Source organism: Ochotona princeps, chromosome 3, assembly GCF_030435755.1.
Source record: "Ochotona princeps isolate mOchPri1 chromosome 3, mOchPri1.hap1, whole genome shotgun sequence".
In the NCBI taxonomy this organism is placed as follows: domain Eukaryota; kingdom Metazoa; phylum Chordata; class Mammalia; order Lagomorpha; family Ochotonidae; genus Ochotona; species Ochotona princeps.
In genome coordinates, this window is record NC_080834.1 from 91,104,018 (window position 1) to 91,120,354 (window position 16,337).

The 16,337-nt window shown below is 43.7% G+C and overlaps 1 protein-coding gene across 2 annotated transcripts in view; it reads right to left on the bottom strand.

Moving 5' to 3' along the window:
* The window catches only part of RNF168 (ring finger protein 168), a 31,719-nt gene that overhangs the window by 3,059 nt on the left and 12,323 nt on the right, over positions 1 to 16,337 (bottom strand). For both annotated transcript variants that reach the window (XM_058662062.1, XM_004577823.4), the window contains exons 2-5: positions 16,138 to 16,214; positions 14,471 to 14,650; positions 7,154 to 7,275; positions 2,701 to 2,782 (exon numbers count right to left, since the gene is read on the bottom strand). In XM_058662062.1, the coding sequence (XP_058518045.1) occupies positions 2,701 to 2,782; positions 7,154 to 7,275; positions 14,471 to 14,650; positions 16,138 to 16,214 (461 nt within the window). The remainder of the gene's footprint in view (positions 1 to 2,700; positions 2,783 to 7,153; positions 7,276 to 14,470; positions 14,651 to 16,137; positions 16,215 to 16,337) is intronic.

The following is a 16,337-nucleotide window of genomic DNA, read 5'->3' on the forward strand; positions in this document are numbered from 1 at the left end:
GCTCTGTGCACCTAGATATAGCTGCCAGACAACAAACAGAAACATATGTTAGCCCTACAATGCCTGTTGTACCTACACTCAGTTCCATTATGAGCTAGACTATCTGAACTGGAAGGCTCTGGATTAACTACTTGAGGGACAGGGGGCAAGTCTCTTCAAACCCTGGACCTTAGGTTTTTTAAACTATAAAATGGGCACAAGGATAACTGTCTTGCAGAGTTGCGGATCATAATAAAAATGAAACAAAATAATCCAGACTACTGTATTATAGGTGTTAGTGGCAGTTTAGCCCAGCAGCTAGGATGCCTGATAAAACATTAACATCTCACATTAAAGTGCCTGGATTTGGGCCCAGCACAATAGCCCAATGGCTAAGTCTGCATCTTGTATCCGAGGAATCCCATATGGGAGCCGGATCTAATCCTGGCTGCTCCACTGCCTATCCAGTTCCCTGCCTGTGGCCTGGGAAAACAGTTCAAGACAGCCCAAAGCCTTGGGACCCTGCACCATGTGGGAGACTGGCTTCAGATTGGCTCAGCTCTGGCCATTGTGGCCACGTGGGGAGCGGACCAATGGACAGAAGATCTTTTTCTGTCTTTCCTTCTCTCTGTAAATCTGACTTTCCAATAATTAAAATCTTAAGAAAAACAAAGTGCCTGAATTTAATACTTGGCTCTGGGGCCCGGCGGCGTGGCCTAGAGGCTAAAGTCCTCGCCTTGGACGCCCCGGGATCCCATATGAGCGCCCGTTCTAATCCCGGCAGCTCCACTTCCCATCTGGCTCCTTGCTTGTGGCCTGGGAAAGCAGGAGAGGACGGCCCAAGGCTTTGGGACCCTGCACCCGCATGGGAGACCTGGAAGAGGTTCCTGGTTCCTGGCTTCGGATTGGTGCTCACCGGCCTGTTGCGGCTCACTTGGGGAGTGAATCATCGGATGGAAGATCTTCCTCTCTGTCTCTCCTCCTCTGTATATCCGGCTTTCCAATAATAATAAATCTTTAAAAAATAAATAAATAAATAAATAAGCAGATACTGGTTGGGAGTGATATTGCTTTGGTATTTACATCCCACTGTATTCATTTAAAAAAACAAAAAATACTTGGCTCTGGCTCCTGACTCAAGCTCCTTGCTAATGTGGATCCTGGGAAACTGTGGTTCCAGCTTAAGTAAATGTGTTTCTCACACCCATATGGGAAAACTGGGTGGAATTTCTGCTCCTGACTTCTGCTCAGCCCAGTGCTGATATTTGTAGCTGGCGAGTAAACTAACAGTTTGGAAGATCTACATCTTTCTTTTTTAAAAAGATTTATTTATTTTTATTGGAAAGGCAGATATACAGAGAGAAGCAGAGACAGAGAAGAAGATCTTCCATTTGCTGATTCACTCCCTAACTGGCCACAACTGGGTCTGAGCCAAACCGAAGCCAGAAGCCAGGAGCTTTTTCTGGGTCTCCCACATGGGTACAGGGTCCCAAGGCTTTGGGCCATCCTTCACTGCCTTCCCAGGCCACAAACAGGGAGCTGGATGGGAAGCAGGGTTGCTGGATCACAAACTGGCACCCATATGGGATCCTGGTGTGTGCAAGGTAAGGACTTGAAGGCACTAGGCTACCAGGCCGGTCCTTTATCCCTTTCTTTCAAATATGTACATTTTAAAAAATAACAATAGGCATCATAAGACAACTTAACTGATATAAACAAAAGAAAAAATGTTAGAAACCCTTGAGTAAATGCTTAACAAAACTGACTTCAGGAAATTGACCTTAGAATCAAGTTTCCCTTTCTTAGCTGTTTTCCTGGAAACCTGACAAAGGTAGAAGATCAGGCCGCACAGGTTACAGGCCTGCATCTGTGCCACGACTAGAGTATCTTACAAAGACAAAGGTGGTCTTCTGAAATGACTTGCGGCTTTTCTGACTTTCCAGGAACCCCTCCCATCTAGGAGCTACGCCTATGGGTTCCTACAGGAAATAACTGACTCTGGTATGGCATGAGTTCTCAGTGCTTGCCAGGGTCACTGTTGCAGCACAGTTTCTAGGTCTCCACCCAGGAGCTCTGTCTCACTCCGTATCCTCTGTGAGCAGCAGGTGCTAGGTGTAACATAGTCTTTCTGGTTTGAATAGTCACGTCAGACATCAGCAAAGTATGGCCCATGGACCAAATCCAACCTGCTATTTGGTTCTATAAACTAAGCTTTATCAAACACGGAAAAGCTCCTTTGTCTACCTGACATCTATGGATCTCCCGTACTATAATGGCAGAGCCAAGAACTCGGTTACAGGGTAGCACTATTGAGCCTTGCTGACCTGTAGTTTAAGCAAGCCTAAGATGACTAACAAAGTTGTTTCATTGACTCCTGTGACTTTAAGAAACTTGCAGTGGATTCTTCAACAATTGGAGTGGTGAGACTGGCAGCGATTCATAACTGGTGAACTATCAAAACCACCTGCGCAAGTATCTCAGAGCATGAACCACATCCGGGACTTGGGGAGGGTGGAAAACTGGGTGGGGCTTCTCCCTCAATATCCCCCTTTACCTCAGATACATGATGGAAACAATATGGACATAATAGTCCTACCCACTTCCCTAAAGCTCTTGAATCTTTTTACCGTAATTAACTATGTAAAGATTGTCAAAAATATAATTTGAAAAAAGAAAAAAAAAAGAAACTTGCCTATGAGGACCATCTTCACATCTACATACCTTGGATGTGGAGTTTTTCCTGATTTCTTGAATAACTTCAGACCATGATGCTGACTTTAATTGAGATTTAGGTGACAAATATCTTTAAAAGGAGAAAGGAGTAAAAAAATTTGAGTGTTTTGAACGAAAGGTGGTACATATTCAAAATAATACAATCAGAAAAATTAATGTGTGAGATTGGTTTTTTGTTTGGCAAATTTATCACAGTGTTTTCATCTCATTTCAGGTATTTTGGTTTAACTTAAGGACAAAAATTAAAAGGTAAATACTGATTCATTAGTGAGAGACAGAAAAGTAAAAAGATAAAATCTAAATATTTATTAATTGTTCAAAGAATTTCAAAAGGAAGACAATACCAAAACAATGCAAGAATTTGTAGTCATTCTAAAAATAATGGAAATGACATTTTTAAGTCAGCAGAAAGTTCTTTTTTCTGCCAGAAATGTGGCCTATTTAAGTTTTGTCTTTACTATTAGAAAATGGTCTATGAAAAAACAAACAAACAAAACCGGTATATGACTATGATCAGATAGATGTTTTACCATGGTAGTATGGATGTTTTATTCCATATGCTTACAATATCAATCATCTACTTAAAATATACATATATAGCAGAATATCACATTAACAGCATATATCTATAAATTTTAAGAATTTTTAGTAGGCTGTTTGCTCCTAAAAGTCTGAAATCTGTAATAAAATGGAAAACACTAGAGAAGAGGTAGGAATAAAAGGTACATTACAATATAAGAATGCTCATTTTAAAAACTGTAAAATATTTAAACATATAAAAATAGTGCTACTAAATGGCAGAAATCTCCCAAAACTATTGGTTGTCTTCAAGGGATGGTAACTCCGTTGATTTTCCAAAGAATAGGGAAAAGCAGTGGAAGATGGCCCAAGTGCCTGGGCCCTTGCAACCACATGGGGGACCCTGATGAAGGTCCTGATTCCCAGTTTTAGATCAGTTCAGCTCAGACTATTGTGGCCATTTGTGAATGGAAGACTTTCTCTCTCTGTAAAATCTGTCTGTTTACAAAAATAAATATAAATAAGTCTTAAAAAGCAGAAGTGGTCGTAAGATGAACCAGGCATCCCGATACTGGACACGGACATCCCAAGGAGACTTCACTGCTACATCAGATGTCTACTATTCTTCCCATTTTAAAACGCTTTGTCTTTAGTTGTCGAGTTACTAGAACTTTTTTCTTTAATGTTCTACAGACTAGGTTTTATCTGTTGTTTTCTTATGATCTTAATTTGGATTTCCCAATGAATTTTTTTCTAAATGTATCAGTTTGTCCTTACATTTCTAGTAATTACTTATCTTCACATATTTCAAAATACATAATTTAGGTATGTCAAGGTCCATAAGGCAGATAATAATCCTGTTAAAATACCCGTGTCTCATGCTGGGGAACTGGGTTTGATGTCTAGTTCCAGCTCCCTGCTAGTGCAGAGACTGTGAAGTAAACTGGTGATGGCTCAAGCAGCTGGGTCCCTGCCACCATGTGGAACATTTGGACTGAGTTCTCAGCTCTCAGCTGGCCCTAGTCATTTCAGGCATTTAGGGAGTGAATCAGCAGGCAGTTTCTATGCTTCTCAAATAGATAAAGACAAAAAGATTGATGAGTTCAGATTTATTGATTTTTACTTGAAAGTCACAGTTACAAAGAGAGGGAGACAGAGATCTTCCATCTAGTGGTTTACTCCCCCAAATGGCCATAATGGCCAGAGCTGGGCTAGTCTAAAACCAGGAGCCAGGAGCTTCTTCTGGGTCTCCCACATGGGTGCAGGTGCCCAAGGCCTTGGACCATCCTACACTGCTTTTCAGTAGAGAGCTGGATCAGAAACTAGATCAGCTGGGATTATAACACACATGTATGGGATGCTGGTGCTGCAGGTGGAGGATTAGCCTGTTGAGCCACTGTACTCGGCCCCATGAGCTACATGCTTAACCAAAAAACATCCATCAATAATACTTATGCTTCCCTCCTTTGTTGAACTCTACATGTCATCAGTATTAATGAGGGGATGGCACTCTGTTGCGGTGGGTTAGGCAGAAACCTGCAAGGCGGCATCCCTATCAGGTGCCAGGGTAAGTCTTGGATATTCTAGTTCCAATCCAGCTCCCTGCTAATGTTTCTGGGAAAGCAGCACATGGTCCAGGTATTTGGGACTTGGTCAACCACAGGAGAGAGTTCCTACTTCCTATTTTTGTCCTTGCTTAGCCCTGGCCATCTGGTCATCTGGAGTCTACTTACTAGTAGAGGGGAGATCTATCTCTCATTCTATCCCTGCAATTTTGCCTTTCAAATAAATGAAATCAATCTTTTTTTTTAAAGATTTATTTATTTTATTACAAGGTCAGATATACAGAGAGGAGGAGAGACAGAGAGGAAGACCTTCTGTCTGATGGTTCACTCCCCAAGTGACTGCAATGGCTGGTGCTGCACCAATCCGAAGCCGGGAACCAGGAACCTCTTCCAGGTCTCCCACGCAGTTCCCAAGGCTTTGGGCCGTGCTCGATTGCTTTCCCAGGCCACAAGCAGGGAGCTGGATGGGAAGTGGAGCCACCGGGACTGGAACCGGCACCCATATGGGATCTCGGGGCGTGCAAGACAAGGACTTTAACCACTACACTATCATGCCGGGCCCGAAATCAATCTTTTTAAAAAATATTACCACATGTATTTTTTAAATTTTTATTATCAACTGTGTATTTTTACTGAACTACCAGACCCCAAATCCAAACTCTGGAAGCAGGTGAATTCTCTGCATATCCTTAATCAGTTGAACTAAGTAGCCCTTAGATGTTTCTTATGTCTACATTATGTTACTATGTTACGGACATTTCTTCTTTTTTTCAAAAGATTTATTTTTATTGCAAAGTCAGATTTACAGAGAGGAGGAGACAGAAAGGAAGATCTTCTGTCCAATGGTTCATTCCCCAACAGCTATAACGGCAGGAGCTGAGCCAATCAGAACCCAGGAACCTGGAGCCTCTTCCAGGTCTCCCACACGGGTGCAGGGTCCCAAGATTTTGGGCCAGCCTTAACTGCTTTCCCAGGCCACAAACAGGGAGATGGATGCAAAGCAGTGCCCATATGGGGTTCCGGCACATTCAAGGTGAGGACTTTAGCCGCTAGGACATTTCTATGTTATGTTAAACTTTTCCAACTGTGAAGTACTATGGGAAAGTGTATATATTCATTAAGCTATCAGCTCTATTTGCTGCTGAAGGAATCTTGGGAGGGGAAAGTAAATTACTCCACCACCGTTTACCTTGAACTGATGGGAAAAGGGAAAGAGGGAGAATGGCCTACATGTCAAACTGTAAATTCCTACAATGAAGAGCTTATGTAGCAGCAGCTTTTCTCACTGGAGTTTAAACCAAGAGAATTAGGAGGAATTCAACCTGTTCATTTGGGTAAATGGTAATAACTTGAACCTCTGAGGAAGCAAGATAATAAGTACAAATCTGCCAAAATTAACTGGCTGGTAAAAACAGGTGAGATTTCAAGTCTCTCTTCATGTTATATAAATCTCAGATTATCTTGAGGATTTTCTGTAGGAGGATGGGAAACCTAGCTAGTGTAAAACTGTAACCAACTGTAATTTTGTGAGAAATCTCCGAGACTTCAGGATAAAGGCCCTGAAGCAGTTGAAATGGGGAAACACAGGCACAGGAACTCCTTTGTAGGAAGACAACTGATTAGGACAGGATAATGAGAAACCTTGCTGGTGTAAAATCATAACCAGCTGTAACACTGCAACACTGCTAGAAAGCTCCGGGAACACAGGGCAAAGGTCCTGAGGCATGCAGAGAGGAAAACATGGGTGTAGGAACTCAACTCCCTGATCCTCCCAGCTTCGGTAAAAGATCAAAGCGGGGTGTTTTTTTAAGTATCTTCCATGTGTATGCTGTTTAATTATTAGTAAACCGCTAGAAAAACACATTGTTCACTGACGGACCACCCCTGCATGCAAAATCACATGCAAATCACGTCCTGCCTCAAACCCTCCCTCCTTTTGCCTATGTGACCTGCAGTCTTTAAAAGTCTTTGCTGTTAATAAACTCTGGCTATTAACCATGTAATTATTGTCCCTGTGCACCAAGTCCCCTCACTGCTGGACAACAAACAATTTTCTTTTTGTTTCATATTTCTCCCACATGAGTGGCAGGGCAGAACTATTTAGGCCCATTATCCACTGCTTTCCTAGACACATTTTCCACAATTTTTCTAGCAGGGAGCTAGATCAGACATGGAGCAGCAGGATCTCAAACGGGTGCTTTGATATGGGATGCAAGTGCTGGCTTAACATGCTGTACCACATTACTAACCTGTTGAGGGCTTTCATGTAGAGCTCTGAAACAAAACTTACGTTTATAAAGAAAAAAAGCACTGGGGTACACAGTAGACATAAAAAGGTTATCATTATAATCACTTACTTTTGAATATTTCCTATGTATCTCTGTTTATTGTTATTTTTCTTTTGTGACTTGGTTGTTACCAAATCAGATTTTCTGGAATCCAATGGAGAATCCAAGATACTTCCTTCAGAGGAATTATTCTTCAACAACAACAATAACAACAGATTAATACATCATTCAGAATGTTTCTTAGGAATTACCCTAATACTTAAATTCTACACATCCATTGAATAATACTCACCATGTAAACTTCAGTATTGTCAATCTACCATGTTTATGGGATTTGCAGCAGATTCATACATCCATAGTTCAAAAATATTTTTTAAATATGTGGCTAAAAAAAATGATCTGCTTTGAACATATACTTTCTTTTGTTGTCATTAATCCCTAAGCAATACTATAACAAATATTTAGATTGAATTAGGTATTCTAAACAATACGCCTGCAATGGCCAATGTTGGCCCAGGCTTAAGCCAAGAGCCTAGAATTCAATCCAGGCCTTGGGCCCGGCGGCGTGGCCTAGTGGCTGGAGTCCTCGCCTTGGACGCCCCAGGATCCCATATGGACGCTGGTTCTAGTCCCGGCGGCTCCACTTCCCATCCAGCTCCCTGCTTGTGGCCTGGGAAGACAGTCGAGGACGGCCCAATGTATTGGGACCCTGCACCCGCGTGGGAGACCTGGAAGAGGTTCCTGGTTCCTGGCTTTGGATCGGCACGCACCGGCCGTTGTGGCTCACTTGGGGAGTGAATCATCGGATGGAGGATCTTCCTCTCTGTCTCTCATCCTCTCTGTATATCTGACTTAGTAATAAAAATAAATAAATTTAAAAAAAAAAAAAAAAAGAATTCAATCCAGGCCCACATGAGTGACGGGGACCAAAATAGTCCCCGTCATGCTGCCTCCCAGTGTATACATTAGCAGGAAGCTGGATCAGCAGATGCAGGTGCTTTACAAGGCTCTTTAGCCGCTAGGCCATGCCACCGGGCCCCAACTTACGAGGCTCTTAAACACTGACAAGTGCCTGTCCTGATTTAGAGATGAGTTGAAGGTATTGGCAAATAGTACACCCTTTATATAAGGACTTTGAGTATCCAGACTTTGGCATCTGCAGGAACTTCTGGAACCAAACCTCCTATGGATACTGACAGATGAATATATAAACAGAATTAAGTCTATCCAAAGTGGTTGAAATTAACTACATTTTCATTGTACATTACGAAGCACATAAATGGTGCCAATTATATTTCTTTAGCTGATAAATTTAATTTTAAATGTTTGATACATAGGTGAAGGATACTACAGACCCATGCAGGTCTCGGAGTGGGATGGGGAGGGATGGAGAGAGGAAGAGGGTAAGGGAAGAGACCCTGCCCTCCTGTGACTGGTGGGGGAAGGCAGAGGAGACGTTGCACTGCTCTTCGCTGCCAGAACACATCAGCATCAGGGCACAGAGACAGCCTCTGTTATCATCTCAGGGACCCTGAATAGGGAAGAATATCCTGAGGTTGTTACTTTAGTCGATTGTTCGATTGTTCTGCTTCATCGTGCCAGGTGTGAGATACCACTTTCCACACTTGCTGGCTGTTAATGTCTGTTTCAGTATGTCCATGGCCTCAGATGCTAGGTAGAGAATTTAGTTTGTAGTTGTTCAGCCTGCCATTCTCTCCATTTTTTATTGAGGCACTCAAGTTCCTCTGCTGACTCACAGAGGCTGCCTGTACATGCCGGTATGTTGTCTCCTTCTACAGAATCAGACACGGGATCAGTCCAGTTCCACAACATATGCTTGGAGACTACATTAGACTTCCATGTGCTGTTTCATGAGATTGGAGATTAGATGGAGTAGACCCACTGGGTTGATTCCTAACAGCCCCTGCTGAGTTGGTTCCTAGACATGGTTTTCAATGTGTGCCAGTGGGTGCCACAGCCCAGCCCAGTATACCCCAGACCCAGCTTTGTGTGTGCCAGAAGGTGCTATAGCTTAGTCAGGGTGACCCCTAAGGATCCCAACCCTGCCTGCGCACAGACCTGGCACCAGTGTATATCAGCAGGTGTTGCAGGTTGGTCTAGCTCATCCGCAGACCCAGCTCTTACTTATACCAATGGGTGCTGCACCCTAGTCAGGAGACCCCTAAGAACCTTTTTCAGGTCCACCACCAGATCCAGCTCTCAAGAGCACCTGTGGGTGCTGCTGCCCATCCTGTCCCAGTCCTTATTTGTATCATGAGGTGCTGCAGCCTAAGCAGGAAGACACCCTAAGGGTCCCTTCCAGACCCGCCCTCAGCCCTGGCTCATGCATGGTGGCCAGGGACCAGTAGGTCTATGGTATGGTCAGCTATGCATCTTATGTTTTTTCTAAACATGTTTTCATAAGATTATGGAAATGACTATTAAGCAACAGGCAAAAACTCAAAAGTTTTGGATATACCAGGAATGAAATTTAGTTTCATAATTAATTCTAGGTTTTAAAGGTATAACAATAAGTATCACAAATATTTACTTGTGCTATCAGTCTCAGAAGCTTCTTACCACCTTAGTGGGAAAAGTCATATAATCTGTGATAGTGAATATGTGGCTGTGGACCAAACTTTCACAAGTAAACCAAAGTTTACTACAAAATACCAATAAATATACTCTGTAACCACATGTGAAAAACCAGAAGGCTTAAAATCATAGACACTTGAAAGAGAGGCACACGTGACTGCAAATTGTCCTTTCTGCTTCACTGTTACAAATCTTTAATTTCCTGACTGGGTATGTTGCTAAAGCTGTTCTATTAAAATTTTGTAGGAAATACAATCTAAAACTTGGAAACATTTTTGTGAACTGCATCCCTTTCAGAAAGAGAAAAAAATGCCGCCAATTCCCATATGTCTCATTTTGGTAAGTATACCTTTAAAGATATTTCTTGTTTGAAAAAAACGAATTGTTATCAGAGGCCTTTAAACCTGCATTTCTAAGACGTACATAGTCAGACTCTATTTTCCCTCCAGACACTCTTCATTCAGTAGATTTAGGATAGGTATGAGACTTTGTGTTTTAAAAGAACCTTGGTAATTCTGCCAGGCTCTCCGACTTACCAGGTTCCACCCATACCCTTTGGTCTTACTGAATGTTTTATTATCCTTTCATTCCTTTTCTGATAGGCAGTAATTTAACCACAGCAAGACAATAAAATCCAGGAGACCGAAGTAATGGACAGGAGGAAGAGCAAAGAGGTAGAATGGGAGAAAGCAAATTTTCATTTTTTTCACTTGATAAGTTTCCCTACATACTAACAATATTTTAAAAATTTTTTTAAATAATCTGATTAGAGCAAGTATGTAACACTAAGTTAATAAAAATATATATTTTATCAACATTCAATTCATTTTCTTATAGGCTGTAATTTACAGCAAGTTGATAAGATCCACATAATACTGAAGAATATTTGTTTTACTTTCAAAAAGTGATTTACGCTGTTGGCTGCTGGTGGGTGCCAGGCCGGGATCATCTCCATGCTCAGAGCCCCAATTCCAGCCACTGCGTACATGTGGGTCTGCCCGAACTCCAGAGTCTGCTCCCTTCATGGTGAGTACACTGAAGGGGGAAGTCTGGAGAGCTGGGCGGGCCTGGGCCCCACCCGCTGCCATCATTGCATGGCGGATGGCATTGGGGCGGGGGCAATCATGGGGTCTGGGGATTAAAACTTGCAGCAGCCTATTGGCTACTGGTGGGTGCCAGGCCAGGATCATCTCCATGCTCAGAGCCCCGATTCCAGCCACCGTGTACATGCTGTGACGTGTACCTGGGTGGCCAGCTCTCGGATTTTGGGGCTTTGAATTGCTGTTTCAGTAGCTCCATATTAAGCCCACAGTACTTCTGGGATGTCAATCAATCCTAAAGACTCCAGGACAGAGTAACTTTGAAGGTAAGTGAGGGCAATGAGACCTGGTAGGTTTGAAGAGGGACCAGATGATCTTTATGGAACAGTTTGATATACCAAACTCCTTTAAATCCTGTGCAGAACTTGTAATCACTGAAAATGATGACTACCAAACACCAGTCCATGCAAAAGCTAAGGCTCGGGGCTTGTCTAGCAGGATCATATCCTATTATCTGACATGATGATGGATCAGGAGACGGGCCTCATTAGGCAGGGCCATGACATTAACTAGCACACAAGAGAACCATATCTGCAGGTAGATTCTGTGGGGGATGTGTGGGCCAAACCCTGTGGAAATACTAGCCCCACTAGTTAGCTCAAAAGTTGGTGTGGTGATGGACTAAGCTAGGTGTGACCAAGCAGCCTGCCATCACTCACAGGTAAAGAAACCGACAACAGTCTGGACTGGTCAAGGCAGCAGCACCCACATGTACATCCTGAATTGGGTGTGGGGTGGGCCGGGCTGCAACGTTCACCAGCTCATACAAAGCCAAATGGAAGGCCAGACTAAGACGGACACTGGCCTAAAACCAACTGGCATGTATAAGAACTGGGTCTGGGAGTGGGTCAAGTGGAAGAACTTGGGAAACTCCTCTGGCAAGTCATAGCTCCCACTGGTGAACACATGATCCAGACCTGGGAGTCAGACAAGCTGGGCTAAGTAGCTCCAATAGCTGGCTAATGTGTGGGTTGGTAATGGAACAGGGTGGACCGGGCAGGACTGAGCAAACCTTAGCCCACAAGCAAAATCAGAAATCAGGATGGAGCACAGGTCATACCGAGCTAGGCTCTTGCACCTACTGATCTGCGTGAGCCAGGGATGCTAAGCCACAGCATCTAGGCAGGGGCCGGGACAGGTAAGGGGCTCTGCCAAGCTGAGTCAGAGCAACCACTGGCATGCTCATGATCTATGGCTGGGATCAGGCCTGGTTTGACAGCTTTGGGGAGCTTTAGGGACACCCTAGCTGGGTTGAGATTCGCAACAAGGAGCTCATGGGCTGGAATCGGGGCTGCGTTCTGATCAGGATATGGCTGTAGTCCCCATTGGCATAAGTGTGGGCTGGGACTGGACGCACCAAGCCGGGCTAGACTCCAACACCGTCTGGTGCTCTGGAGGACCAGGTAGATGTGGGACGGACTAGGCTAGGTCTCAGCCTCTACTGAGCCATGTGTGAGCAGTATGCAGGTATGGAAGAGCCGTGGCTGGGCTGAAACATCCAACAGTAATAACCAGATTGGATTGAAAGCCAGTCAGGAAAGGACACTGTTCCTACAAGAACAGGAGGTGAACTGAGTAGGGCTGGCTCATGGACTCACTGGTATGCGTGAAATCTGTCATTGGGAGAGGTTCTGAAGGAGGAGCCTGGGCAACTCCTCTAGCAGGACACAATCCCTACAGGTAAGCACAAGAAGCATAATAGGAAACAGCCCAGAACAGGACATGGGAAGTTTCCCACTGGCACATTTGGCATGGGTCAGGGGCAGACCAAGCTGAACCAGTTCACATCACCCACTGGCAAATCCAAGCACCAGAACAGAGTGTGGGTTGAGCCAGGTTTGGTCACGACAAAAACCAGTGCACAATACGGAATGTCAACGTGAGGTGACCTGTACCAGATGTGGCCACTGCGCCCAACCAGCACATGTGAATACCAGGGAGGGAGGGTGCGGAGCCAGCAGGGGAAATGTGTGTGTGGGGGTCCCTTGCTGGACAGCCACTCCCACTGGAGAGCATGAGCTGGGATGGGGGCAGATCAGACTAGGCAGGGCTACAACACCTGTGGGCCTCATGTGGACCAGATCAGGGAAAAGCCAGGCTGGGCTGATTGTTCCTACTGGTGCAAACAAAAATTAGAGTGGGTGAGGGTTGGTTGGTTGGGCTTTGCTGCAGCATCAGCTGGCAGAAGCTGGCACTGGGGGCTAATTCTGTCAAGTTACACTGCATAATCCGGGAGTGGGAGTGGCCTAGAAGGGAAATAGTGGGCTCCTCCCTCTTGGGTTACCACTACCACTAGAGGGCACAAAAACCAGGAAAGGGGCAGGGGTGGCTACACAGAAAGGCACCCAATAGCATGTGTGCGGGCTGGATAGTGGAGCTGGTTGGGTTGAACTAGGCTTCAATGCCCATTGACATGTATGAGAGCTGAATGGGATGTGGGACAGACTGGACTAGTCTGCTGCACATAATGGCAGGCATGGAAACTAGGGTAGGGGGCAGGCCTGGTGGGGGTTATTGTGGGTCACTCCGACGAGGCTGCAGCTCCCACTGGTTGATGTGAGGGCCGAGTGTGTGCTGGGCAGAATCGGGCTGGACTGCAACACCCATTGGTTCATGTGGAAGACAGGGCTGGAAACAGAATCGACCCAGCAATTGCAACCACCAGCTGATTGGGGTGATGGACTATACCAGGCCCTGTACTTGCAAGTACACACAAGAATCTGGTCTGGGTTCACCTCAGACCAAGTTTCTTTGGGGATCTCCCCAATCGAACTGCCAGACTCAGATCCCTAACCATGAAAAGACAGAGGACAGAACAAGTCAGTCAACTACCTCAGCCATATGTTGGCAATGAAAAACCAGGCAGATGGAGACTCTAAGATGGACTATGTTAATCAGTGGATTCTTCAACGACCTCATCGTGCTTGGAATGGCGAGATTGGAAGCAATTCATAACTGTTGAACTATCAAGACCACTTGAGGGCTCGGCAGCGTGGCCTAGTGGTTAAGGTCCTCGCCTTGATCCCATATGGCCGCTGGTTCTAATCCGGGCAGCTCCACTTCCTCTCTATCTCTCCTCCTCTCAGTATATCTGACTTTGTAATAAAAATAAAATAAATCTAAAAAAAAAAGACCACTTGAGCAAGACCCTCAGAACATGCCTCACATCGGGGACCTGGGATGGGTGGGAGACTGGGTGGGGCTTCTCCCTTTACCTCCCTCTTTACCCCAGATACATGACAAGAACAATGTGGAAATAATGTTTAACCTACTTTCCTGTAGCTCTTGATCCTTTATGCCCTAATTAACTATGTAAAAAAGTCAAAAATATCATAAAATGAATTTTAAAAAGTGATTTACATCTATACAATGGAATAGTATTCTACTCTTAAAGATTCAGACTGTGTGCTGTATACATAAAAAGACTAGAATTTATAAGTAAGAAAACTCAAGGGCCAAGTGATATGATATAATCCTTTCCAGGTAAATAGGGGGGAAAAGTTGTAAGAAATGGGTAACAATAGTTACTTTGTATTGAGACTAATACAATGGAACAGGAATGAGAGAAGAGAAGCAGAAATGGGGAGAAAGGAAGCTTTCATTTTTCACAGAACAGTTTCTCTATGAAATTTGAATAGACTAATAATTATAACACATAATGAACAGCTTTAAGTCCTCTTCTAACACTTACAATATCAATGCTTAGTCTTCTTGCCAGTTGCTCGTCATTTCTCAGTTGTTCTTCCATCTCATTTCGCCTTTTTTCTGCTTGTTTCTTTTCTTCCTCCTCCTCCTCAGCCAATAATCTCTGTATGTACTCTTCACTGGCTTTGTTTTCTTCCTCCACATTTGCTCGTCGCTCTGCTTCCACCTTAATAAGGATTAATAAACAATACTTCCCTGAATTTTCAACAAGCCTGCAATATATCTTAATAGTTTAAGAGGGCCCAGTGTGCAGTAGCCTAGCAGATAAAGTCCTTGCATGTACCAGGATCCCATATGGGCACTGGTTCTAATCCCAGTTTCCCTGCTTTCCATCCAGCTTCCTGATTGTGGCTTGGGAAAGCAGTTGAGGACGGCCCAAAGCCTTGGGACCCTGCACCTACATGGGTGACCTGGAAGAAGCTCCTGGCTTCTGGCTTTGGATTGGCTCAGCTCGGACCATTATGGCCACTTGGGGAGCAAATCAACAGACATAATAGCTTCCTCTCTGTCTCTCCTCCTCCCTGTATATCTGCCTTTCCAACAAGTCAATAAATTAAAAAAAAAAAAAAATAGTGAAAGAACACAGGTTGGTAGGAATCTACCTCCAAACAAAGTAGAGATCTGGAAAGGTTGTCAGAAAGCATTCTTTGGGGTCAGCCCAAGGAAGCCTTGACCATAGCCCTCTTCTCACCTGTCCTTCCTTCAGTCACTACACTACAATGCCACACATTTGTTTGAGGGTTTCTTGGTAAAACATTCTCACGTAATAGAATGCCATGTTCTTACTGAGGTGCCCCTAACTTCCTGCACCCACTCAAATGATTAAAGGGCCCAGGAGCGATAAGGGCCTATCATTGAAACGGGGATTAATCCCCATAACGTGCAGATTACATCAGTTTCCCAATAATTATGTAGTAAAATAGCATTTTTAGAGATATTGGGTTAAGTACAATATTATCTTTTAAATGTTACTATTAGAACAATTTAAGCTACAGATGGGGTCATGTTGTATTTCTCATGCTGCTCTACACAAAGCAGGCGTGTGGGGGCACTGCTAGGGTTTTTCTAGGGTTGTGTTGGACAAGTGTGAAGGCTACCCTGTCAGCAGTACTCCTTTTTCTACGTAAGTCCTTCCCAATTAGTCCTTTCCGTATGCCTCATCTAACGTTACATCCATCACCTTCTCCATCCTTGAAGCTCAAAACTTCAGAGAAATGTAACCCCTTTATCCTTTTTTTTTTTTAAGATTTATTCATTTTTTATTACAGCCAGATATACACAGAGGAGAGACAGAGAGGAAGATCTTCCGTCCGATGATTCACTCCCCAAGTGAGCCGCAACGGACCGATGCGCGCGGATCCGAAGCCAGGAACCTGGAACCTCTTCCGGGTCTCCCATGCGTAAACCCCCTTATCCTTAAATGCTTAGTCACTATTATAAAGCAGTACTAATTATATCAATTATAGTTCATAACTAACTCAAACACATAATTGAGCCTTTACAAAAGCATGCAATATACTTCAATTTCAATATATACTAGTTATATCAGCACATAGAACTCTACGTAAACAAAAAAAAATTCTATGTAAAACCTGAAACTGAAAATAGAGCAGGAAAAAACTTCCCTCCAAAGACAACAATGGAACACCTTACCTTGCTTATCTCTTCTTCATATTCTTTTCTCAATTCCCCAGGCTTACTTATCAGACGAACTGGTTGATAGTCTTCTGCTGTTTCACATCAAAAAAAGGAAAATATTTTAGGCACTACAGATTTTTATGACCAATCTTTATCTTCCAAGGTTATATTAATTACTATGTTAGAGCTAAATTGTAAAATTAAAATTTCAATGA